This window comes from Nematolebias whitei, chromosome 21, assembly GCF_014905685.2.
Source record: "Nematolebias whitei isolate Nwh7 chromosome 21, NemWhi1, whole genome shotgun sequence".
NCBI lineage: Eukaryota > Metazoa > Chordata > Actinopteri > Cyprinodontiformes > Rivulidae > Nematolebias > Nematolebias whitei.
In genome coordinates, this window is record NC_056518.1 from 32,746,733 (window position 1) to 32,770,806 (window position 24,074).

A 24,074-nucleotide genomic window follows, 5' to 3' on the forward strand; every position below is an offset into this window, starting at 1 on the left:
TGTTTCCTTTGGTTAGTTGGATAAATTAAGTTCTTAATATAATGTTTTTTTGGTTGGTTAGATAAAATCAAAGGTTCTCCCGGGGTAAGTCACGTTTCGTTCGTCCAACAGATGAAAAGCTGCGTCCATGGAGTTGCAGCGACACCGGTGTGCACCTATTTCACTTCCTGCTTCTCTGGGCGGGTGCGTGGCAGCCAGGGGTCGTGCAGTGGAAGATCCAGCGCTAAACATCTGGAGTACCACAGGAACTGGTCGGGCCTTCTTTACTCTGGACAACGGCAGCTTTTTAACCAGAACAGCAGTGTGGGGCGTCTAACAGCCGAGGACATGAACAAAGCAAGAAGAGCCAAAAACCCTGAAGCCAAGAAATATAAACAAGTGGTATGAGCATTTTTTAATTGTTGGACGGTGACCAGTTATCCACCATTACAACCACTGGAGTGCTCAGATTGTTTCTCACCGTTCAAGTATTCTTTTTTTTTTAGCTCAGTGAAAACTCCAGAGAGAGGAGGGTGCCCGTCACTCGACTGGGAAGGCTGGTGAATTTTGGAGGTAAGAGTTTTTTTTTTTGTTGTTACTGACTAACCAGCGGTTGGGTAGGTTTTTAAAAGTGGCTCGTAAAGCGTGAAACTAAATGGCAGATGTGAACCCTGTCCACGGTCAGCGGAGTTCTATGAAAACGAGATGAATCACTGTGAGCGCTACAGCGTGTAAAGCTTCTAGTTTGCTTTGTTTACAGTGTTTTTCCTTCACAATGTGCTTTTGCATGTCTCAATTTTATCTGATATTTTTGTTCTTGACATATTTGTGTGCGTTTATTTCCTCATTACTGTTGCAGACACGAAATTATCCTCTTGTGAAAACTTGTTCCCAGCAGCAGAGTTTATTTTTCTTTGTAGAGAAGTGAAGATTTCAGACAAACAATGCATTTAATTGAGGACGACAAAGATAACGTTATTTACACTGATGTATCTTTTACATCTACGTTAAATTTATTGTTCTGGATAAAGTTTTACAAGGCAGTAGGCTATGCTAGGTTATCTAAACGTTAGCTTGCTAACTTGAGAGGCACGTAGCTAATGACGAGCAGGTTGGAGGATTGAAGAGAATTTATTATTGGTAATTTATTTTACAGATGAGTTCAAATAAATCTGCCATGCTCTGACAAAGTATTGCTCCCTGCCTCGTCTGTGCTGAAAGTGAAACTTAAGTGAACGGCCATGACTTGAAAGCAGTCTTCATGCGCCCTCTGCTGGATACATTGTACAATTACGGCTGCTTCCCAGTGTTTTAGGAGTGAAAATTAGAAGTGTTTATATCAGCGCATAATGAGCCAATTATCTCCGATACGTCCCCAAACGTCTACATCGGACAAAAACTACTTTGGTGGATAAAATTGTTCCCTTCACTTTCCACGATCCGTCACTCTGCACCGCTTCTGACAAGAAAAACAAAAACCTCCCTCAGTTCTTCTTCAGTGCAACTTCTACCCACTTGAGTATCTTACAACAAAAACATTCAGGTTTACGTCTGTTCCCTGTTCAATTCCAGTCCAGAAAAACACTCGCCTCCGAAATGACAAAACATTCACTTTTCAAATCCCTCCGTGATGGGGGACATCGGCATACCGCTCGGTTGTACTTTTTTATTTTTATTTTTATCTATTTCAGGATTGGCAGTCAGCCTCGGCATTGGAGCTCTTGCAGAAGTGGCCAAGAAGAGTTTAAAACCCAAACAAGAAGGTAACAGGAAGAGGTTATTGTCTTTTTAGCGTCGGATGTAAAATAAAAATAGATTTGCATATCTGAGCTGCCTTTGTGCACGTTTTGCTAAACCTGCTATCAGACTGTTAAATTAAAGCCCTGTCTAGGGCATAATGTCAGGATTTTAACTAAAATCATCTGATGAGAAGTGATGAAGTTGTCGTTTTGGTCTGATAACATAATGTTCTACACCATGTCATGTGATGTAAGATCTCAAATAAAAAACACTTAGTTTGGGATGCACCATATTGGATTTTTGGCCGATATGTTAAAACTTATTTTACCGATGCCGATATTTTTTCGTAGACCTCCTTACAGAGATTACGTAACTTTCTCTGCAGTGGAATTAAAATGCTACAATGTTCTGCACGGTCTTTGTCAGTTTGGCTGCTGCCAAATGCAGACGCTTAAAAAGTGGACTGAAAATGACGCAACACTTCAACTTGGATTATGTTTGATGTCACATTTATTCATGACATTTATTCTCCAGCACAATGACAACACTCGAACAGTGCAAATTTGTACATTTTCACAAATCTAAGCTCAACCTGTTCACAAGTGAAAAATACAAAAGTAGTAGTGCCTTAATCGTATACTTGACTGTTTCTAAACTTAAAAATTAACTTGCTAAAATTAACAGAAGCCTTTTATATCGGTGAGTTCTTTTGATGGAATGTCCGATATTTAACTTTATCGCTAATATCGACCGATACCATGATTTTATCGTGCATCCGTGCTTGGAGTATGTGCTGACGTCTTGGCTCCTGCCTTGTCAAATTTGATCTCAGTCGCTGTAAATTTGCCGAATTGGAGCCGTTTTTGTGACGACTCGTGTCGAGTGTCTGTGCAGGTCGTTTGATTTGGGTTAACGAGTTGTAGATTCACAGCCAGTGTTTCTGTGAGCTTCAGTAAAAGTGGCGCCGTGGTTGATGGCGCAGGCGTTAAACGGCTCCGCTGAACGATCGTTTTGCTTCTCAGGCACCAAAAAGGCCGTGTTGGATTCCAACCCTTTCCTCTCTGAAGCGAACGCCGGAAGAATCGTCAGGACGCTCTGCAAAGTTCGAGGGGCCGCTCTGAAGATCGGGCAGGTCCTCAGCATTCAAGGTGAGGAAACCAAAACACGGCTGAATCTCTGGAAACTGACACATTACATTTTTTATTTTATTTTATTTTTAATGTATTATTATTTAATGTAAAGCTGAAAAACAAAAATTCTCAGTGATTCTCATCAAACTGACGTCGTGTCGTGTGAAAGTCTGGACGTAGTTAAAGCCTGTTTGGATGCAGGTAAATAAAGGTTCATTCGCTCACTGCTGCTTCACAACAAAGCTGCAGACTGAAGAAGACTTTCGGATGAAAGACGAAACGTTTCTACCTTTTTTTGTTTGTTTGTTTTTTGAATGTCCAGAGGACCAGACTTAACTTTTTTAGAAAGCTTCGGTATGTTTCAGATTCAGTTTCCATACCAGCAAACGTCACTTTTCAGCTAAATCGCAGATTTTAAACAAAATACGTCATTTACGTGAAACATCTAGGTCCAAAAAGATTTTTTTGTGGGGTGGGGCGTGTCAGAGGCGTGTCAGAGGCGTGTCGGAGGCATATCAGGGGCGTGTCAGAGGTGTGTCAGAGGCGTGTCGTGTCAGAGGCGTGTCAGAGGTGTGTCAGGGGCATGTCAGAGGCGTGTCGTGTCAGAGGTGTGTCAGGGGCATGTCAGAGGTGTGTCAGGGGCATGTCAAAGGCGTGTCAGAGGCGTGTCAGGGGCGTGTCAGAGGTGTGTCAGGGGCGTGTCAGAGGCGTGTCAGGGGCGTGTCAGAGGCGTGGTACATGGCATAATTTCCCATTGATTCAAGGTTCTTTATTTGCCTTACACACCCCATGTGACACGTGGTGGAACAAAGTTGTGTACACAGGGTCCCAGTTACATCAAACAAACTGGACTGGACTTGCGTAGTGCTAGCTTAGCGCTACGTTAGTGCCGGCAGTTTTCGACGGGGGTGGGGGTTAGGAGACGTCTGTGGTATCTGTTCTGTTCAGTGCCCTGAGGTGACTTCTGTAGTGACTTGGCACTAAATAAATAAACTGAACTGTTAGCTAGCACGTCTGTGTTGCGTGCTGCTAGTTTTTAGCGCTACGTTAACGTTTGAACAATGTAGCTGCCACCAAGATTTTGTCCTAAGATTTGAAAAGTCCAGCTGACGGAGTTCTAGAGAACACCTTGAAGGAGAAATATCCTGTTGGGGAGAAAGAATCCAAGTAACACAAGATATCTGAAAAGTAAAATTGTCAAAATCAGTGATGGGGAAGGAAGAGTGGGAAAGAAAACCACGGGAAAAGGAGGTGGATGCTGTTCCAAGTGGACTGCGAAGGAACGGAGAATAAAAGTTATGACGCGTAGAAACTGTGGCGGCGCCAAGGTAGGAAGGAACCTGTAAATTATTTAGTTTTAATAATTACAGGCGGGCTGACAAATGTTTTTAGTTTTGGGCACTACGGGCGTTAGGTGTGTCACCTTTTTCATCCCTCGTGAGTTTGCAGGTACGAGTTCCTCTGGTAAATAAATCCTTCTGTCAGCAGCTAAATGTCAACGCTGAAAATAAACTGCAGCTCAGCCGAACTCGGCTGTTGTGGTCTGAACAGACTGGAGGCGTCACTAAGTGAAGTGTGATCACCTAAAGCTGTTCCCAGGATCTTCATGAACAAAAGCAGAAATAAGATTCCAGCTGGAAGTTGGCGTTGCCACATTTGGGACGAGTGAGGAATTTTCCTCGAACATTGTGGAAAACAGATAGTTGTGTGAACGTTCACTCTATTGTTTTCCTGTTTATATTTATTATTCCGATTTCTATCCCTATTCCAGCAATTATCGTCCCGTGGTTTTTAAGCTATTTCAGCAATTTAGGCATCAAAACATTCAGGTGGCAGGAGAAGGGTTTTTGGTATTGGTGCAACTTTAGCTTTTTGAAATATTTAGCCTTTTCTGCCATTTTTGTTCTCATAGAAAAGAAGTGAGCTCATTTTACCTCCTTCAGATCTTCAGATCTGTTTACAAACTTTTACTGCTCCTTTCACATTTTTTTCAGCTGTTTTCAGCTGTTTTGTGCTCATTTCAGATTTTGCTATCTACATTTTTTTTTCTTCTAACTTTTCTGCTGATTTCAGCATTTTATGCGCCTTTCAGCTTATTTCTCCAAGTTTCAGCTTTTTCTGCTATTTCAGCTGATATTTAGCTAATTTTAGCTTCTCCAGATAATTCCACATTTTCTGCACTCATTTCAACTTCTTTCAGTCTAATTCAGCAAAAATGTGCTCTTTCCACTTCCTTCTGGTAGTTTAATCTTCTTTCTGCTGTTTTAGCTACTTTTCAGTGTTTTTTGTGTTATTTTCAGCTTTTTTCAGATAATTTCCACTTGTTTGTGCTCATTCCTGCTTCTTTCAGCCTCATTGGACAAACTTGTGTTCTTTCTGCTTTCTTCTGCTAACTTAGCTTTGTTCTTCCATACTCAGCATGTTTTTTTTAGCTAATTTCAGCTGTTTTTCAACAAGTCCTTCTGCAATAATTGCTGCATTTTCACTGTAAATGCAATTTCTCTCGTTGTAAATTATAATGGACTGCGTGCTGCTGTTTAGATGAGGACACAAAGATCTGAAACATGTAACTCCACAGTCAAGAGGTTTGTTTAGCTGTTTATTAAATTGGTTTGGGGTCCTTAATACAGTATATAACTGCGTGCGCTCGTTGTCACTCGTTAGAAAAATGAAATGTTTCCATCAAAAAATTCTGCACTTCCAACTTTTACTGTGAAGCTTTTAGCTACACGTTCAGCTAAGATAACTTTTAAGAGCTACAGGGAAACAAAACCTATAAAACTGTAAATAATCCACACGTATAGCTAAATGCTACATGTTTTTAGCCTAAAATATAGAAGCAAAATATTAGAGTTGCTATAAATGTGAGACTTCAGGATATGAGTTCACGTGATATCGATGTTTGTCATCACATTATCAAAAAGAGCAACGCGAGTTTCATAAAAGTCTTCTCGGCCTGCAGGTACACAACTCGTAGCCTTGATGCCCACACCTGGTTTAGATTATAAAGAGAACAAAAGACAACCTGAGACAATTCTGTCAATTTAAATTGTCATCACGATAATAGATTATAACATCACAAGTTTATGTTCAACCGTGCAGCTTTACTTTAAGCACTGTGTGTAGCTTTAAGTTATTTATTTAGCTGTAGCTAATTGTGTAGCTTTAAGTTATTTAGCTGTAGCTAATTGTGTAGCTTTACGTTATTTAGCTGTAGCTAATTGTGTAGCTTTCAAGTTATTTATTTAGCTGTAGCTAACTGTGTAGCTTTAAATTATTTATTTAGCTGTAGCTAATTGTGTAGCTTTAAGTTATTTATTTTGCTGTAGCTAATTGTGTAGCTTTGTGTTATTTAGCTGTAGCTAATTGTGTAGCTTTAAGTTATTTAGCTGTAGCTAATTGTGTAGCTTTAAGTTATTTATTTAGCTGTAGCTAACTGTGTAGCTTTAAATTATTTATTTAGCTGTAGCTAATTGTGTAGCTTTAAATTATTTATTTAGCTGTAGCTAATTGTTTAGCTTTAAGTTATTTAGCTGTAGCTAATTGTGTAGCTTTAAGCTGTAAGTTAGAAAAACTTAGCTTTAGCTTTTATCTGCTAATTAAACTGCTTAAAGCTAAGTGGACTGTTGTATAGAATTAGTTTTTAGTATGTATTATAGCTAAAATACAGCTTACACGTACACATTTAGCTAAATATTTAGCTTTTACCTACAAATGTAGCTGCTGTTAAACTTGGCTCATAGTTTAGTTTTATTCATTTTAAAGTGGAGACGATGAGAACTTGTTCATATTAGCAGTTAATTCACTACATTAAGTGTAAAGTGTGTGTCGGCGTGTTGTTGTTTTCTGTTGTTCTCTCAGATGACGCCTTCATCAACCCTCAGCTGGCTAAAATCTTTGAGCGAGTTCGGCAGAGTGCGGACTTCATGCCCACGAAGCAGATGATGGTACGTATGAGCTGAAACGCAACATGGCCACCAGTTCCTCCAGTGCATCTGGTTTTCCCTTCTTCCTGCAGAAAACCATCGACGATGATCTGGGTCCAAACTGGAGGACCAAGCTGGAGTACTTTGAGGAGAAGCCGTTCGCGGCTGCGTCCATCGGTCAGGTGCACTTGGGGAGGCTGAAGGACGGCAGAGAGGTGGCCATGAAGATTCAGGTGAGATCAGTGTTTGCACAGATCAAACATCCAACTGGGAAATATTTGAGGAAATAAAAAACCGTGTTCCTTTCAGTACCCAGGAATAGCCAAAAGTATCGACAGTGACGTGAGGAACATCATGACCGCTCTGAGTTTGAGCAACGCTCTGCCTCAAGGTGATCCTGTTTGAGCGCGTTATCATCTGGACGATAAGTTTGTCACCTCCGCTAACGTCAACATACTGAGCCGCAGCGGCGCCGTGACGCGTGTGCTTTTCTCTTTGCCTCCGTCCTTTGTACAGGCTTGTTCCCAGAACACCTCATTGAGGTCATGAGTCGTGAACTGGCGCTGGAGTGCGATTACATAAGAGAAGCAAACTGTGCCAGAAGATTTCAGTAAGTTCTCCGCGTGTTTCTGGTAGAACATTTAAAAATCACTCCTTTACGCCTGTCGAAGGAAATCTCTCTACTTAAACGTTCTCTTGTCCTCACCGTCATTCTGATGCTCTCGAGAGTTTAATGAAAGTTCACACGCAGATCAAGGCCAAAGTTAAAACAAGGCGTTTGCCTTTCTGGACCATGACGCTGTCGACCATAAGTTTGTGAACAGGCATGTGACGTGTCGTATGGAGATGAAGTTCCTCTCGTTTCCTTTGGGATTAATAAAGTGGCTTTAGTGTTTCAGGGAATGTGCAGCTGTTTTGTTGTTGTTTGTGCGGCAGAGAGCTGCTGAAGGATCAGCCGTTTTTCAGCGTGCCCGACGTGATCGACGAGCTGAGCAGTAAGCGCGTCTTCACCACAACGCTGGTGTCTGGGTTCCCCCTGGACCAGGCCACAGAGCTCTCTCAGGAGCTCAGGAACGAGGTACGCATCCGACCCGACTTGCCCTGCAGGGTTCTGCCAAAGTATCGGACCTGGGGAGGCGTCGAGGGCGACGCAGCGCCTTTAACCTGTGAGATGCGTGAGCCAGTCGGTTAACTAAAACCACCACTGTTTCCACCCCTCTGCCAGATTTGTGAGCAGATTTTGATTTTGTGCCTCCGAGAGCTTTTTGAGTTCAGATTCATGCAGACGGATCCAAACTGGTCCAACTTCTTCTACGACCCCCAAATTCACAAGGTCAGTTTCTCTCTTTGACCGTACTCTTCGCAAAGTTTGAATCCAACACCCCAAAAGAAGGTCCAGAGTTTCTGAAGTGTCCTCACTCAGTGAAGCAAAGCACCAAAAAAAGTTAAAAAAATAAACTTGATGTGAAGAAAAAAGCAATACGTGCACGTTTCTGTGGGTTTTAGTTCTGATGAGTTCGTTTTCTGCTCTTCTGTCTCCAGGTTGCGCTGCTGGATTTTGGAGCAACACGAGAATTTGACAAGAGTTTCACCGACTCGTACATCGAGGTGACTTAAAGACAGTTACTCTTTGTTAGCGTCCAGATGTTTTGCGTGCACGTCAGTGTGTTTTCGTCGCCCGCGGCTGAAAGCTGCAGGTGGATAACAACGTCTCTTACAAAATGTCATGAACTAGAAAACAGATTAAATTACCGTAATGTCCAGACTGTAAGCCACTACTTTTTTCACACGCTTTGAACACAGCGGTTTATATTTTATGTGTGTGCATGCACGTCAAGGTTGCGTGCACCATGTTTCATGCACACATCTGGATGTATCTAAACGAGCATTGCCTGAAAGTGTGTAAATAAATGCAAACTTCGTTTTTACTGTCGAATGTTTCAGCCACAGGAAACTACAGAAACTACGACAAACAACCTCACAGCAACTAAGTTGCTGAGTTAAAGTTGCAACGCTGGGTTGACTCCAATCAGCTGAAGATTCAGTTTCAATAAAATGTGGCGGCACAACAAAAATTTTAAATGTACTTTTTTACATTTATGTTTTTTGTTAATAATAAATATTTGTTAAAAAAATACAAATTGATGCTCCCACACTTTTTACTGCTTCTATTTAAAATATGTTTAAAAACACGCAGCCGAGATGTTTGTTGTACAAATATATTCTTTTCTTTTCTTATATCTGGTAAATTTATAATCTGATGTTTGAAAGGATCAGTTAAAACTAACTTTTTGTCCGATTGCAGCAAACTTACAAAAGAAGTCGTCGTATCAAACGTTTGGTTAGGATCAAATATTTTTAATACAGTATTCTGATCCAGTGTTTGACAACTTTGTGTTTTTAAATGTTTCTGTTGTGCAGATTATTAAAGCAGCTGCAGATCAAAACAGAGAACGGGTTCTGCTTAAATCAAGAGAAATGAAGTTCCTCACAGGATACGAGTCAAAGGTAAGAAACCTCTCACAAAGGTTCATGGGGAGAAATCAGACACGTTATATTTGTTTTTATTTATTATTTGTGTTGTCAGTAAACATGTGGTTCCTGACGAAGTCTAAAAATCTTTTAAATTTAATCTGTCAGAATCCAAACGCTCCCATAATAACCCTCCAGTGTTCCCATTATAAATACATGTTCTGATCCAGTAATTATCATCATGAAATAATTCATTCCTCACTCGCCGATACCAAGTACTGAGCCGGAACATAAACACAACACACCGCCTTAAAAGCACGTCTCTTAGAGCTGCTGCCTCTCAGCCAGGTCGCCGGATCAGATCCCGGCTGTGGATCGTTCTGGGTTGAGTTTTCATGTATTCTTCGTGCAGCCTTGGGTTTTCTCCGGGTACTCTGGTTTCCTTCCACGGACCAAAAACATGCACGTTAGGCTGATGGACGTGACGCGAACGGTGCGGTCACTCTGCGCAGGCAGAAATGTAACCCGGAGGGTGAGCGAACCTCCGACAAACATCTTGAGCTACCTGAGCTCGAGGTCCCTCTGGGCTGGGTGGTCTTCCCAAAACACCGGACAGGAATAAATAAATAAAACTTGTTAAAAATGTATGAAGGCGTACTGATGGGGAAAATGTCCCCGCTGTTTTCCTCCAAAAACTGCCGTAAAAATAAAATAAAAAGTTGATTAAAACAAGACAAAACAATAAAACGTGGAGTTTTTTTTAAAGACTAAAAACCCCAAGAGAGCTCAAATGTAAAATAATATCCAAAAACATATTTTTAATTTTAGTTTCAGGCTGAGATAGCTCTTCAAGTTCAAGTAGTTTATTGTCCTTTCAGAAATCTCACTGAAGCCAAAATCTCATGAACGAGTTTTAACGAGTTTTAACGAAAGTGATATTTGGATGCACAACAGCTGCCGCAGCGAAGTGACCTTTGAAGAACACGAGACATTATCGTCTGTTTTCAAGATCCGGTGAAGAGGTGCCCACTTTGATGTGCTGGGCACCTCATGTTCAGCTCCTGAACGCTGCACTTCTTCTTCCAGGCTTTCCCTCTTCAGGGGTCGCCACAGCGTTGCACTGAGCTCCCAAAGTTATTTTTATAGTTTCACTATCAAACTGGCTCCATCCTTCATCTTCCACTTGTTCTGGACTCAGGTCTCGGGGATCTTGAGCAGGGAGGTCCAGACGTCTCTGTCCACAGCCTCTTCCAGCTCTTCTGGGAGGACTCCAAGGAGTTCCCAGACCAACTGAGAGACGTGGTCTCTCCAGTGTGTCCTGGGTCTCCTCCCAGTCCAACATGCCCGAAGCACCTCCCTAGGGAGGCGCCCAGGTATCATCTTTACCAGATGAACCACCTCAACTGGCTCCTCTGGATGTGGAGGAGCAGCGGTTCTACTCGGAGTCTCTCCTGATAACTGAACTTCTCAGCCTGTCTCTGAGGGAGAGTCCAGCTCTGCAGAGGAAACTCATTTCAACCTCCTGGATCCACGATCTCATTCTTTCAGTCTCTACCAGAGTCCAGGACCATAGGTGAGGGGAGGAACGTAGACCGACCGGTAAACAGAGATCTTTGTCTTACAGCTCAGCTCTTTCTTCACCACAACGGACCGGTACAGAGTCCACAATACTGCAGATGCTGCACCAATCCATCTGTCAATCTCACGCTCCATTCTTCCCTCACTGAGATCAAAACTCCAGAGATACTTGAACTCCTCCACTTGAGGCAGAACCTCGACCTGAAGAGAACAATCCACTCTTTTCTGACTGAGGACCATGGCCTCAGATCTGGAGGTGCTGGTTCTCATCCCAGCCGCTTCACACTCTGCTGTGAACCGCTCCAGTGAGAGCTGAAGATCACGGCACGATGACGCCAACAGGACCACATCATCTGCAAAGAGCAGAGATGAATCCTGAGTCCACTGAACCGGACTCCCTCCACCCCCTGGCTGCACCGAGAAATCCTGTCCATAAAAGTTCTGACCAGAATCTGTGACAACGGGCAGCCCTGCTGGACTTCAGCTCCCGCCCTGAACGGGTCACACTTACTACCGGCAATGAGAACCAAACTCTCGCACCACGTGTACAGGGACAGAACATCCCATAGCAACAGGCCCCAAACTCACGGATCACCCCACAGTGTTCCCTGAGGAACACGGTCGAATGCCTTCTCCAAGTCCACAAAACATGTAGACTGGATGAGCAAACGCCCATGACCCCTTGAGGACCCTAGTGAGGGTAAAGAGCTGGTCCAGGGTTCCACAGCCAGAATTGTTCCTCCTGGATCTGCGGTTCGACCAACGATGGGTCTCACTTCTCCCGTAGCCCTGAACAGACCTCACCAGGGAGCTGAGGAGAGTGATGGCCTGTGGTTGGAGCACACCCTCCAACGCCACAGAACGCTGGGTCTTCATGTTCCCCTGATATTTATGAGCTGCTTGTTCTGTGTGCAGGCGATGGAGTACGCCCACGTGGACGCGGTGATGATCCTGGGAGAGGCCTTCTCCTCGGAGCAGCCCTTCGACTTCGGGGAGCAGAGCACCACCGAGCGCATCCACCGCCTCATCCCGGTGATGGTGAGGGAGCGACTCACGCCGCCGCCAGAAGAAACCTACTCCCTCCACAGGAAGATGGGCGGCTCCTTCCTCATCTGCTCCAAGCTAAAAGCCAAAATCTCCTGCAAGAACATGTTCCAGGAGGCGTACAGGAAGTACTGGGAGGGCGGACACCCCGAGTCCCAGCAGTGAGGACCAGGCAGCTTCACACAAAGAATAACTAGAATTAGTTTTCTTCTGACACATGAAGCTTCTGGAGTGTCCTGATGTTTTTTATTAAACTCTGCGGCGACGCAGGCCCAACGCAAGCGAGCAAAGAAACGTGACAAAGTTTCCGAGGCGTCTGGTCAGTCGCTTGTTTTGACCAAGACGAACTTCAGCTTTACTCTCTGCACCGAGTATCTGAACGTTTTCAGTAAATATATTACCTGTACTGTACACCTTATAGTAACGTGCCTGTAGTACCCGAGTACTCAGTCTGACCAGGAGGATCAGAAAAACTCCTTGAAAAAAAAATGTAACGCCAAAAATGAAAAGTGCAGCATTCCTTGGAGGAATGCATATCGCCCGCCGCCGTACATGAGCTGAGAAAAGACCGAGTCTGTTCAGTGAAACTTTAAAAACTACGGGCGGTGAATAACTCCGATACTACCACTCCAAATTTTAGCTCAGTACCGACGTTTAACCATTTCTGTGGTTAGCTCTGGCAGCCATTTTGAATTTGACGGAGACGATAAATTATCCAGTAATTTCTTTCTGAGAGCTTCATTGAAATTGGTCCACTGGTTGTCGAGATATTTTGCTAACAGCCCAACAAGTTTTATCAGTTAGATGTTCCTCCAGTAATAACTTTTTATAAAAAATAAAATGCGTAACCGCACGGATGAACACATGATTGTGTGAAGAGTGGCTGCACTCTGGATAATTAGGGTCTCGTCACGTTTAGCTTCAGATTGTTTGAAATTATTTTTCCTTAAATAAAATCCAAAGCTGAAATCAATTTTTTCTGAAATAACGAAGCCTTTTGTCCGGCTCTGATTTCTAGAATCGTTCAGTTTGTTTAAAAGAAACTGAACAAATTATTTTTTTAATTCATGATAATTGCTCTAAATCCTTTTTGGACCCACTTGAAGTGGGTGGCGTGTTGGTTTTGTTCTGCTCGTGATGGTCGGGCGTGAAAACTCCAAGAACGATTGTTCTGTTCCACTCCCGTTTTTTTTTTTTGGAGAACGTAAATTCTCCTGAATGTTTGTGATTTTTCTGAACTGGTTTTGTTGGAGGTGTGAAGGTGCTTCGGGTGGAGCGCCCCGTCATTTCCCTCCAACCAATATTCTCTGCCGCCTTTTAAAAAAGGAACATTTTAAGATGGCCGAACATCTGTTACGTCTGCCAAAACAACTCCAAAGGGCTCAAATATGTAAAAAAATTTTGTATGGAATTTTTTTTCCATTTTTAATAAATTTTGAAAATAAAATCAGTATAACTGGTTATCAAGTGTGGAGTTTTTGAGAACAAGAGGACCTGATAAACTATTATACAGCAATCTGTAGCCATGACGCCACTGGCATCAGACACATTTGTAATGTGGGGAAGACGAGTGTGTCCGGGGGGGGGGGGGGGGGGGTCTGGAGCTCCTCCCCCAGAAAATTTTGAATAAAGTAGATGCCATTTTCTGCTTTCTGGTGTTTTAACGAGTTGTTAAATGTCTACATTTATCTACGTCACATTTGATTCAATAACTATTTTAGAGTGCAACAAGAAGCAGCCTGACCAACAGTTCTCCTTGTGTGCATAGAGCACGCTCTGCTTCTCTCACGCATCCAAAGCCCCCCCGCCCCGGTTGACAACTGCCAGCACCAACGTAGCGCTAAGCTAGCGTGCAACACAGAAGTGTCTCTTCTCCTACCCCTGCCCGTTGACAAAAACCCCAAAGAGATGAGCGTCCCCTGCCAAGACAAGTGACCGAGGAGAAGCACTGCAGGGTGGTGAGTTGTAACCAGGAAAACCAGGACTGGACTTTTATTGTCTTGAGTATTACATTAATCAAGTGGAATGGATTAACGAAGAAATCGAAAACAGCGCAGGGTGAACTAATATTTCATGGTAAAAGTGTGTGTGTGTGTGTGTGTGGGGGGGGGGGGGGGATGTCCAAATATGTTTTTAAAGTGAAGGTGACATGTCCCTTTCACTTATAAATACACCTTGTACAATCTGTGACCTTGACCTTCCAGCAGGGGTGATGGAAAATGCTCGCTCCGTCTTGTGATTATTCAAATGTGTGTGAAGCTTTTTTTAAATGATCAAGTGGATCAGAAGTGACATGTTCGATGTGTCGGTTTGTGTTTTGAACAATTCTCAGCTGCTACCACACCAAACTTTTAGCTCAACATCTAAAAAAGTTAAATCTGGTCCTCTGGACATTCAAAAAAACAAAACAAAGCAAATCAACAAAAAAAAAAAAAAATTGTTGATTTGCTTTGTTTTGTTTTTTTGAATGTCCAGAGGACCAGATTTAACTTTTTTAGATTTTTCTACCTGGATTATTGAGCATGCATCAGGATATTTTAGCTCAACAGCTGTAAAATCAGCCGAGTTAGCCATTGTTGCATGTGGGTGATTTCTATGTCGGCATAAAGAATGGAATATTTAATTTTAATTATTTATTTCACTTATCCAATTTGACAAGTGAACACAGACACAGAAATCTAACAAACTGAATAAAATGACAAACAAGCAGAAAAAGGCATCAAAGTTCATGCTCAATCATCCAGGTACAAAATCCAGTAATAGTCAGGTCATCTGGATAGTTTATTTTTTGTGGAAAGACGTTTCACCCTCTATCCAGAGGGCTTCATCAGTCTGAGGAGTCCCAAGTAAACTTCTCCCCACTAAGCAGAACTAGGAGTAGTAAGCAGAAAAAGGAGCAAGAAGAAGAAACGCTTTCTATAAACTTCTCCTTAACAGGAGACTTTTTTTTTGGTCATTCAAATCATTCCATAACTTGACTCCAATAGGAAACATGCTTTAAACTGAAATTATATTTTAAAATCAGATTTCATTCTAAAATCTAAATTTAAAACACTTGCATGAAGAAATGTGAAAATTCTGAACAGAGAGCATAAAAAGTTAAATCGTCATCTGGACAGATTCTGTTTTGGAAGAAACGTTTCGTCATTCATAGGAAAGATTTCATCAGAGGCCTTGTTTTATGAATTTTGTCAAAGTGCACCCATCTGTATTTTTCTTGTTTTACAGAAATATTTAACTATTAGAAATGTTTTTTTTTTTTTTTTTTTTTTTTAATCTATCCCAACAATGTTCAGTCAGGTCATCTGGACAGTTTATTTATTTTTTGTTTTTAAGTTGAGAGACGTTTAGATCATTTATTAATCCAGGATCCTTTTGTTTGTGTGGTGATGGTGCCCTCTAGCGGTGAATGGTGGTAAATATTGAGTACATGACGTCAACAGTTCATCTATTTTGCGGCCTGTCGTGATCAGAGTAGCGCCAGACTCAGGGAGTGTGACGTCAACAGTTCATCTATTTTGCGGCCTGTCGTGATCAGAGTAGCTCCAGACTCAGGAGGGAGCGTGGAAGGAGAAGCTGACTTGGGAGCTGGACAATCTTTTCAAGGGCGGTAGGAGCTGAAATTTGGTCGGGTTGCATAAACTGAGCTCTGACTGTGACATCATGGCCTCCTCTTCAGGAAGAAATAGTGAGAATGAGAAGGAATGGATGTTGGCAAAATCATCAAAAATGAAAAAACCACAAAGAAAAAGACACGAGAGAGACAGAAGCTTGTCAGAAGAAAGTGAGTTACGAATAGACATAAATAAAAAGTCTAAAATCAGTACAAGTCCGCGAAATCAAACGCAGGTGGAACTAATTAGGGAAGAGGAATGGAAAGTAATGGTGGAGTTTAATCAAGAGGGAAGATACTTTCATCCAATAAAACTAACAAAGGCAACAGAGGAGGAAATTGGGAAAATAAAATTATCCAGACTCATGAACAACAAAATAATTCTTATACATGCAATCAACAAACAGCAGGACAAAATCTTAAAAATGACTAGTGGGAGAAAGAGTTAAAGTATTTATTCCAGGTTCTTTAAACAGGTTAAGGAGTAATTTCAGGAGTTCCAGTAGAAATGACACCCGAGGAAATGAAACAAGAAACCAGAGGAGGCAAAGTGACAGAAGCAAAAAGGATTACAAGTAAAAAAGATGGAATAATCAAAGAAACAAGGTCTACTTTAATGCACACAATAGTTTATGGGGTAGCAGCAAAACAGACAGTAACGGCAACATTGTTGAAGAAATGATGGATGAAAGATCTCTGGTTTGTCTTAATGATGTCAAGACACACAATTTAATACAATAAAGGTTCAGTCTCATGTTTAGATTTAACTTTAGTATCTGATAAACTTGTAAATCCTGTGAATGGAGATACTACACTGAGGAGTGACCACTTTCCTGTTAGCACAATTATAAATGACAATATAACCAATAAAGAGGAAATAATCTCAAACAGATGGATCTTTAAGAAAGTGAACTGGGAAACTTTTAAAATTAATTGTGAGAAAAATAGTCATTTAGTAAATCTTCACGGAAACATTGATGAATGCAATAACCAGGAAACAGAACTCATTTTAAATGCAGCAAACTCAAGCGTTCCAAAAGTAGTAATAAAAAAAAGTGGTTCCATGGTGGAATGATGAATGTAGTGAAGTAATTAAAGAAAGAAACAAGGCTCTAAAACATTACAGAAAAATATGAATGAAGAAAACCTTAGATTTTAAAAAGAAAAGGGCAGTAGCTCGTAGAACCATTAAAGAGGCAAAAAAGAAACTTGGAGGGATTATTGTTCGTCCATAGGATATAAAATAAATTTAAATCAGGTGTGGACAATGATTAAGAAAATGAGTGGGAAAAGAAGTGAAGTTAAAATTCCAGCTTTGATTAAAAATAACGAGATAATGGTTTCAGATAAAGACGAGGCTGATTCTGTGGGTGAGGCGTTTGCTGCAGTCCACAGTGGAGAACATCTGGATAATGATCAGAGGCAGCAGAAGGAACAAAAACTCAAAACACTCAGTAACGTAGGAGAGAAGAAAAATAGATCCATGTCAACACTTGATGAACATAGAACTATGAAAGAAATCAAAATGGTGTTAAAAGATATTCAGCTCCAGGAGAGGATAGCCTGTGTTACATCATGTTTAGACATTTACCGGAAACAACGTTAAATATCATTCTAAAACTATTCAATAAAATATGGAAAGAAGGAACATTACCAAAGAGCTGGAAAAGAGCCATAATTCTACCATTTAATAAACCAGGGAAAGATCCAACAAGTTCAGACAACTACAGACTCATAGCTTTAACTTCTCATTTGTGTAAACTGATGGAGAAAATATTAGTAAACAGATTAATGTACGTCCTGGAAAAAAGAGAACTTATTAATAATTATCAATGTGGTTTTAGAACTGGTCGGTCCACAGTACATGCACTGGTAAGAGTATGTAATGATATAGAAAAAACACTAAAAATGAAAGAAATGATGATCATAGTATTCTTTGACATAGAAAAAGTTTATGATTCTATGTGGAGGGAAGGGCTGCTAATAAAACTAGAACAAATGGGAATAGATGGGAGGAGTTATAACTGGATTGCCAGCTTCTTTCAGGATAGGACAATTAAAGTAAAAGTTGGGGGTGAATTATCAAGACACTTCAAAGTGGAAAACGGCGCCCCTCAAGGCAGTGTAATTAGTCCTGTTTTATTCAACATTATGATTAACAACATATTTGCAAAGCTTGACGGAGGCATCAAATCAGCTTTATATGCAGATGATGGAGCAATGTGGATGAGGGGGAGAAATGTTCCACATGTCGTTAAAAACATAAGAAAAGCAGTTAATCAAATAGAGAGCTGGTCGTATGAATGGGTTTCAAACTGTCTGTAAGCAAAACCAGCTACATGATGATTACAAACAAAAAGAAGATAAATATTGGAAATCTCTTATTATATGGACAACCTTTAAAAATGGTTAATGAATTTAAATATCTAGGTATATGGTTAGACAGTTCATACACATGGCCAACACATTTAAAACAGGTGGAAACAAAGTGTAAGAAAGTCATTAATCTAATGAAAGCAGTGGCAGGAAACAACTGGGGAGCAGATAAACAATCACTTTAAAATATCTACAGAGCTCTAATGAGATCAACTTTGGACCATGGATGCATCGTGTATGGAGCAGCAGCAAATACAACACTAAATAAACAAATTAGCTGGATTATATGGAATAGAAAATAAAGATTTTGCACAGATTAGTCCAAACAGTGTTATTTCTCCATGGCTAATTCCAGAAAGTAAAGCAGACATGAAAATTCTTGAAATGAAAAGAGAATGGAACAAAAATGAAATGGGGTGAAAACCAGCAAATACATTAGAGAGACATATTTTAATTACCTGGAAATATATACAGATGGCTCAAAAAACACAAAGGGGTGGGTGGGAATATAGGGGTTTATATTCCAGAGTTTGAAGTTTGTACTTCTAAAAGAATTTCTGATCATCTTTCAGTTTTCACAGCAGAAATGGTGGCAGCCATATTTAGTCTACAGTGGACAGAGGAAGTTAGACCGGACAGGGTGGTGATATGCACCGACTCAAAGGCTGTCATAGAAATCATTCAGTCTAAAGGAAACGACAGGAAACATCTACAGCTCGCATTGTTCAGGTGACACAGGGGAGGCGTGGACGTTCAGTTGTGTTGGGTGCCAGCACATGAGGGGTGGAAGGAAACGAAAGAGCAGATAAACTCGCTAAAAAAGCATTAAAAGGTGAAATAACAGTAAATATTCCATTAGGGAAAGGAGAGGATAAATCATTAATTAAAGAAAAAGAAATAGAGAAATGGCAGAAAACGTGGAATGAGGACAAGAAAGGAAGAAGATTATATAAAATTCAAAAAGCAGTTAAGATAAGTAATTATAAAGAAAGAAGTAGAAGAGAAGAGGTGATGATAATGAGAATGAGAGTTGGACATGCACTCCTAAATGATACAATGTTCATGATGGGGAAAAGGAATAACAGTCGATGTGAGGAAACAGAAAGTGTGGAACATGTTCTGATGGAGTGCATTAAATATTCAGAAGAAAGGGAGAGATTGAAAGAAAAAGTCAAAGAGGCAGGAGAGTGTGGAGTATAGGAGGAATATTAGGAACAGAAGGGGAGAAGGATAAAATAAGTAATGTTAGAAAAGAGTTGTTTATATATTTGCACAACATAAATATTAAAAATAGAATTTAGGGAAAGGAGGCCATGAGTTACACACTCTTGCCCAGTAGGTGGCGGTATGCACCTGAACGTTGTTTGCAATCCGCCAATTAAACAAGAAGAAGAAGAAGAAGAAGAAGAAGAAGAGTAGCTACAAATGAATGTATAAATGTAGCTACGTGAATTACTTCAATTACTAATCGGAAAATACGTCTCGTTAGTTAAGTCTTTTATGATGTGATTTTGTTCCAAGCTGCTGCTGCCAGAGGCTTGTAACGCTGCAGCTTATTATACGTGGAGAGTAAGTTGGTCCGTTATCGTATGTAGCTGTTAGCATCGGTAGCTGTTAGCATCGGTAGCTGTTAGCATCAATAGCTGTTAGCATCGGAAGTTGTTAGCATCGGTAGCTGTTAGCATCGGTAGCTGTTAGCATCAATAGCTGTTAGCATCGGTAGCTGTTAGCATCGGTAGCTGTTAGCATCAGAAGTTGTTAGCATCGGTAGCTGTTAGCATCTGTAGTTAGCATCGGTAGCTGTTAGCATCGGTAGCTGTTAGCATCGGTAGCTGTTAGCAGCGCATCGTGCTCGGATAAATCCATCGTGGTGACTGTATCTTTGTTTTTCTGTGTAGGAGCAGGAGCTACATGTCAGATCAACGACCACACATGTTTGTTCTAACAGGTATGTTTATAATTCTAGTTTAAAATTGTTCAATATGATTTTGTGATGCGGATATGTAGAAAGTTTTCTGGTGCTTGTTTTATTGTTTGTCTGAAAGGAGTTGTTTTCATCATAACCGTCTGTAATGTGGTAAATGTTGCAAAAAAGAGAGTTGATGAACGCGCTTGGGTTTAGTTCCATGTGAATTACTTTATCAAAACAATACGGTCACATTGTGAAGAGCAGCTGTCCTGTTTGCTGTTTACGGTCCAGATGTTTAAAGTGGCTTTAAATTTAAACATCTGCTAAGTTCCTGGCAAAAACCAATGCAGACTATTTTTAGTTTTCTACACCACCTTGTAATCTAGGTGTTTTTTCCACTACTTTTCCTTTTAATTCTCCTTTTTAATCACCATTTTAATTTCACTTGTTAAAATAATAATAAATTTGTACGCATTCTTTATGGTTGTTGTTGTCGTTGTTGTCGTTGTTTGTTAAAATGCATGTCTCTCTTGTAAATGAGTCCCTGAGGCTCAATGGGATTAATCTGTATAAATAAAGGTTGAATGAAAAGCCACTTAAACCACCACTTAAGTCCAGTGTTGCCAGATAGAGTCGAGGTTTTCCAGCCTAAAAATCTGTTAAAAACTGCCACATCACACGTACACAATACCCCCCTCCTCCTGTAAAGATACATTGGTGTCTATTTGTTCATCAATGTGATTAATCAAAATTAGTTAAATGTTAACGTTAGTTCTCTTTATTCAGAAAATCAACACATCACATTTTAGGATCTGGTTATTACAAGACACAGATTAAATGTTAAATATAAATATTTCTAAATTTATCCCCACAGTAATATTGTTACACACAGTAGTTGTAAACACTCAAAATAATACACAAGTTGTTTAGTGCTTACCTATAATTGAAACATTTAAGGAGTAAACATTTTAAATAATCACTTTAAAAGTTACAGATGTTGTCTTTGGTGCTCGTTTGTTTTCCAAATATATTCGTGTGAATGACGGATTAAAATAAAACCCTTTGTGGAACGGTGCTTTATGAAGTTCAGTCCGTTTTATTTGACCGGCAGTTGGCCCTGGCAGATGACAACAGCCAGTCAGTGATGGAGAAAGTTTCAGGGGAGATTTGCTATTAACCATTATTGATAAATGATCGGTTGAAATGTGTTTAATAGGTTAACTCAAAAACCGCTGGTCCAACTCCAAATCCGCCCAAATGATCCCCATCTGCTGAAAGCCACTGAATCAGAATGAAAACCGCCCAATTGGTGGTAAACCGCCCAATCTGGCAACACTGCTTAAGTCAGCCCTCACATTTTTTTTTTTTTCATTTAGCCTTTATTTGTACAGGTAGTCTCATTGAGCCACGAGAACTCCTTTTCTAGAGAGACCTGTTTGGGGAGCAGATGGTGGTTAAGGGCCTTGCTCATGGGCAGAGTGGGGCGAATGAGGGTGGGGCAAATGTGGGTGCTTCACCTACCCCACCCACATTTTTGATGTTGTCGATACCGGGGTGACATTTAAAGCATTTTAACATCAAATATTTCTTTGTGCAGGTGAATTTAGAGAACTACAAGAGTTTTGTGTTATTTGTCAACGTAAACCAAATTCACTGGAGGTTTCTGGTTAGTGTGCAAAAAGTGATACTTATTGTTCTCTCAAAACACATGAATTAAAAGTTTCATATTTTGATTTGTGCAGAAATGCTGTGAATCACAGTCTTTCCAGTGGATCAAGTTCAGCAGAAGACGGATTCAAAACCTTCTGCAAAATCATTTAGGTAAGTATTTATTAACAGATAGAGGAGAAAAGCTTAAAACTGAATTTTATAGGTGCTGGTCTTAAAATCAGAATATCGTGAAAAAGTTGATTTATTTCAGTAATTCCATTCAAGAAGTGAAACTTATATATTATATTCATTAATTACACACAGACTGATATATTTCAAATGTTTATTTCTTTTAATGTTGATGATTATGACTGACAACTAATGAAAACCACAAATTCAGTATCTCAGAAAATTAGAATATTGTGAAGGTTCAATAATGAAGACACCTGGTGTCACACTCTAATCGGCTAATTAACTCAAAACACCTGCAAAGGTCTTTAAATTGTCTTAGTCTAGTTCTGTAGCTACACAATCATGGAGAAAACTGATGACTTGACACTTGTCCAAAAGATGATCACTTGCACCTTGCACAAGGAGGGCAAGACACAAAAGGTCATTGCTAAAGAGGATGGCTGCTCACAGAGCTCTGTGTCCAAGCACATTAGTAGAGAAGGAAAAGATGTGGTAGAAAAAAGTGTGCAAGCAATAGATATAACCACATCCTGGAGAGGATGGTGAAACAAACCCCACTCTGAAATGTGGGGGAGATTCACAAAGAGTGGACTGCAGCTGGAGTCAGTGCTTCAAGAACCACCATGCACAGACGTATGCAAGACATGGGTTTCAGCTGTCACATTCCTTGTGTCAAGACACTCTTGAACAAGAGACGGCGTGAGAAGCATCTCACCTGGGACTGCTGCTGAGAGGTCCAAAGTTATGTTCTCTGATTAAAGTAAATTTTGCATTTCCTTTGTAAATCAAGGTCCCAGAGTCTGGAGGAAGAGAGGAGAGGCACAGAATCCATGTTGCTTGAGGTCCAGTGTCAAGTTTCCACAGTCAGTGATGGTTTGGGGTGCCATGTCATCTGCTGGTGTTGGTCCACTGTGTTTTCTGAGGTCCAAGGTCAACGCAGCACCTACCAGGAAGTTTTACAGACTTCCTGCTTCCTGCTGCTGACCAACTTTATTGAGATGTAGATTTCATTTTTCAACAGCACTTGGCACCTGCACACAGTGCCAAAGCTACCAGTACCTGGTTTAAGGACCATCATATCCCTGTTCCTAATTGGCCGGTAAACTCACCTGATCTTAACCCCATAGATTGTGAAGAGGAAGATGTGATACACCAGACCCGCCAATTCAGAAGAGCTGAAGGCCATGATCAGAGCAAGCTGGGCTCTCAGAACACCTGAGCAGTTCCACAGACTGATGGACTCCATGTCACGCTGCATTGCTGCAGTGATCCAGACACAAGGAGCAACAACTAAGTATTGATGCTGCACATGCTCGTACTTTTCATGTTCATACTTTTCCGTTAGCCAACATTTCTAAAAATTCTTAAGTAATATGCTAATTTTCTGAGATACTGAATTTGGGGTTTTCATTAGTTGTCAGTTATAATCATCAACACTAAAAGAAATAAACATTTGAAATATATCGGTCTGTGTGTAATGAATGAATATAATACACAAGTTTCACTTTTTGAATGGAATTACTGAAATAAATTAACTTTTTAATGACATTCTAATTTTAAGACCAGCACCTGTACATGGTGAGCTGGTTTTTAAATGATTTTAGTTGCTGTTGTGGCCATGAAGGCCGACTGAATCATTAATAGCTGGTGAAGATTCTCAGTCATCCAGGACATGGTAACTTCAAAATAGTTCAAGAAAAAAAACAAAGTATAATAAATAAAGTCTAGTTGTTTTTGTCTTGAACTTTTTTGAATTTGTCATTATAGCCCCGTTTACTTATTACATGATACAACGGCATGCCATACAGCTACTACTACTCTGCTACCATCAAGTGGCTTTAAGTGGTACTGCTCAATTTTTTTCAGTCAGAATGAATGAAAACGATCATATCTCAGCCAAAAAATGGTTTATAAATATGGGAAAAAATCCATAAATATGTCGCTGCCCGGCAACGGACTGTTTTGTTTGCGACACCAATGTATAAAATTTCCCATCTTCATCCCTGATCTGGCCTATTCTTTTGGCTTTTGCCAAGAGGAAAGCCATCTCTTCCTCCTCCTCCTCCATTTCAAAAACTAAACTAAGTTTCGAAAAATGTAAAAAATGATGAAGGCCAGCAGCTGACACCATGATTTAATTCAGTTCATTTATATAGCTCCAAGTAGGGCAGGGCCATGTCATATCATTCACGATGATACCGGTAAAAAACATGCACTGGAAAATAAATGATATCATGATATGCTAATTTCATGGCGTAAATGCGTCAGTGTCTCCCCTACCATTATACAAGCAGGGCGCCCCGTTAACTGAACCGAGCGCGCTGAACTACCGAACCGAACTGCGCCCTCCTCCCACCTGTCTGTACTGGCGTAACGTTAAGCTAGCTGCGCGCAATCCTAGCTAGCTAAAAAGCAAAAAACAAACGCGTGCAGCTCAACTGTGTCTCTTGAGTTCCACAGTCCAT

At 40.6% G+C, this 24,074-nt stretch overlaps 1 protein-coding gene and 1 long non-coding RNA gene across 2 annotated transcripts in view; both read left to right on the top strand.

Annotated features, from left to right (window-relative positions):
- The window catches only part of coq8ab (coenzyme Q8A, genome duplicate b), a 17,724-nt gene extending 4,865 nt beyond the window's left edge, over positions 1-12,859 (top strand). Inside the window, exons 3-15 of the mRNA XM_037695239.1 lie at positions 112-381; positions 486-552; positions 1,671-1,742; positions 2,742-2,867; positions 6,711-6,796; positions 6,868-7,008; positions 7,085-7,166; positions 7,292-7,385; positions 7,712-7,853; positions 8,001-8,108; positions 8,318-8,383; positions 9,197-9,283; positions 11,741-12,859. Of these exons, the coding sequence (XP_037551167.1) occupies positions 112-381; positions 486-552; positions 1,671-1,742; positions 2,742-2,867; positions 6,711-6,796; positions 6,868-7,008; positions 7,085-7,166; positions 7,292-7,385; positions 7,712-7,853; positions 8,001-8,108; positions 8,318-8,383; positions 9,197-9,283; positions 11,741-12,034 (1,635 nt within the window). The 3' untranslated portion in view covers positions 12,035-12,859. The remainder of the gene's footprint in view (positions 1-111; positions 382-485; positions 553-1,670; positions 1,743-2,741; positions 2,868-6,710; positions 6,797-6,867; positions 7,009-7,084; positions 7,167-7,291; positions 7,386-7,711; positions 7,854-8,000; positions 8,109-8,317; positions 8,384-9,196; positions 9,284-11,740) is intronic.
- Positions 12,860-19,761: 6,902 nt separating this feature from the next.
- LOC119427915 lies at positions 19,762-22,773 on the top strand. The gene is made up of 4 exons (XR_005187666.1): positions 19,762-19,806; positions 21,365-21,433; positions 21,510-21,588; positions 22,737-22,773. It is a non-coding gene; the product is annotated as an uncharacterized LOC119427915 (long non-coding RNA).
- The last annotated feature ends 1,301 nt before the right edge of the window (positions 22,774-24,074 follow it).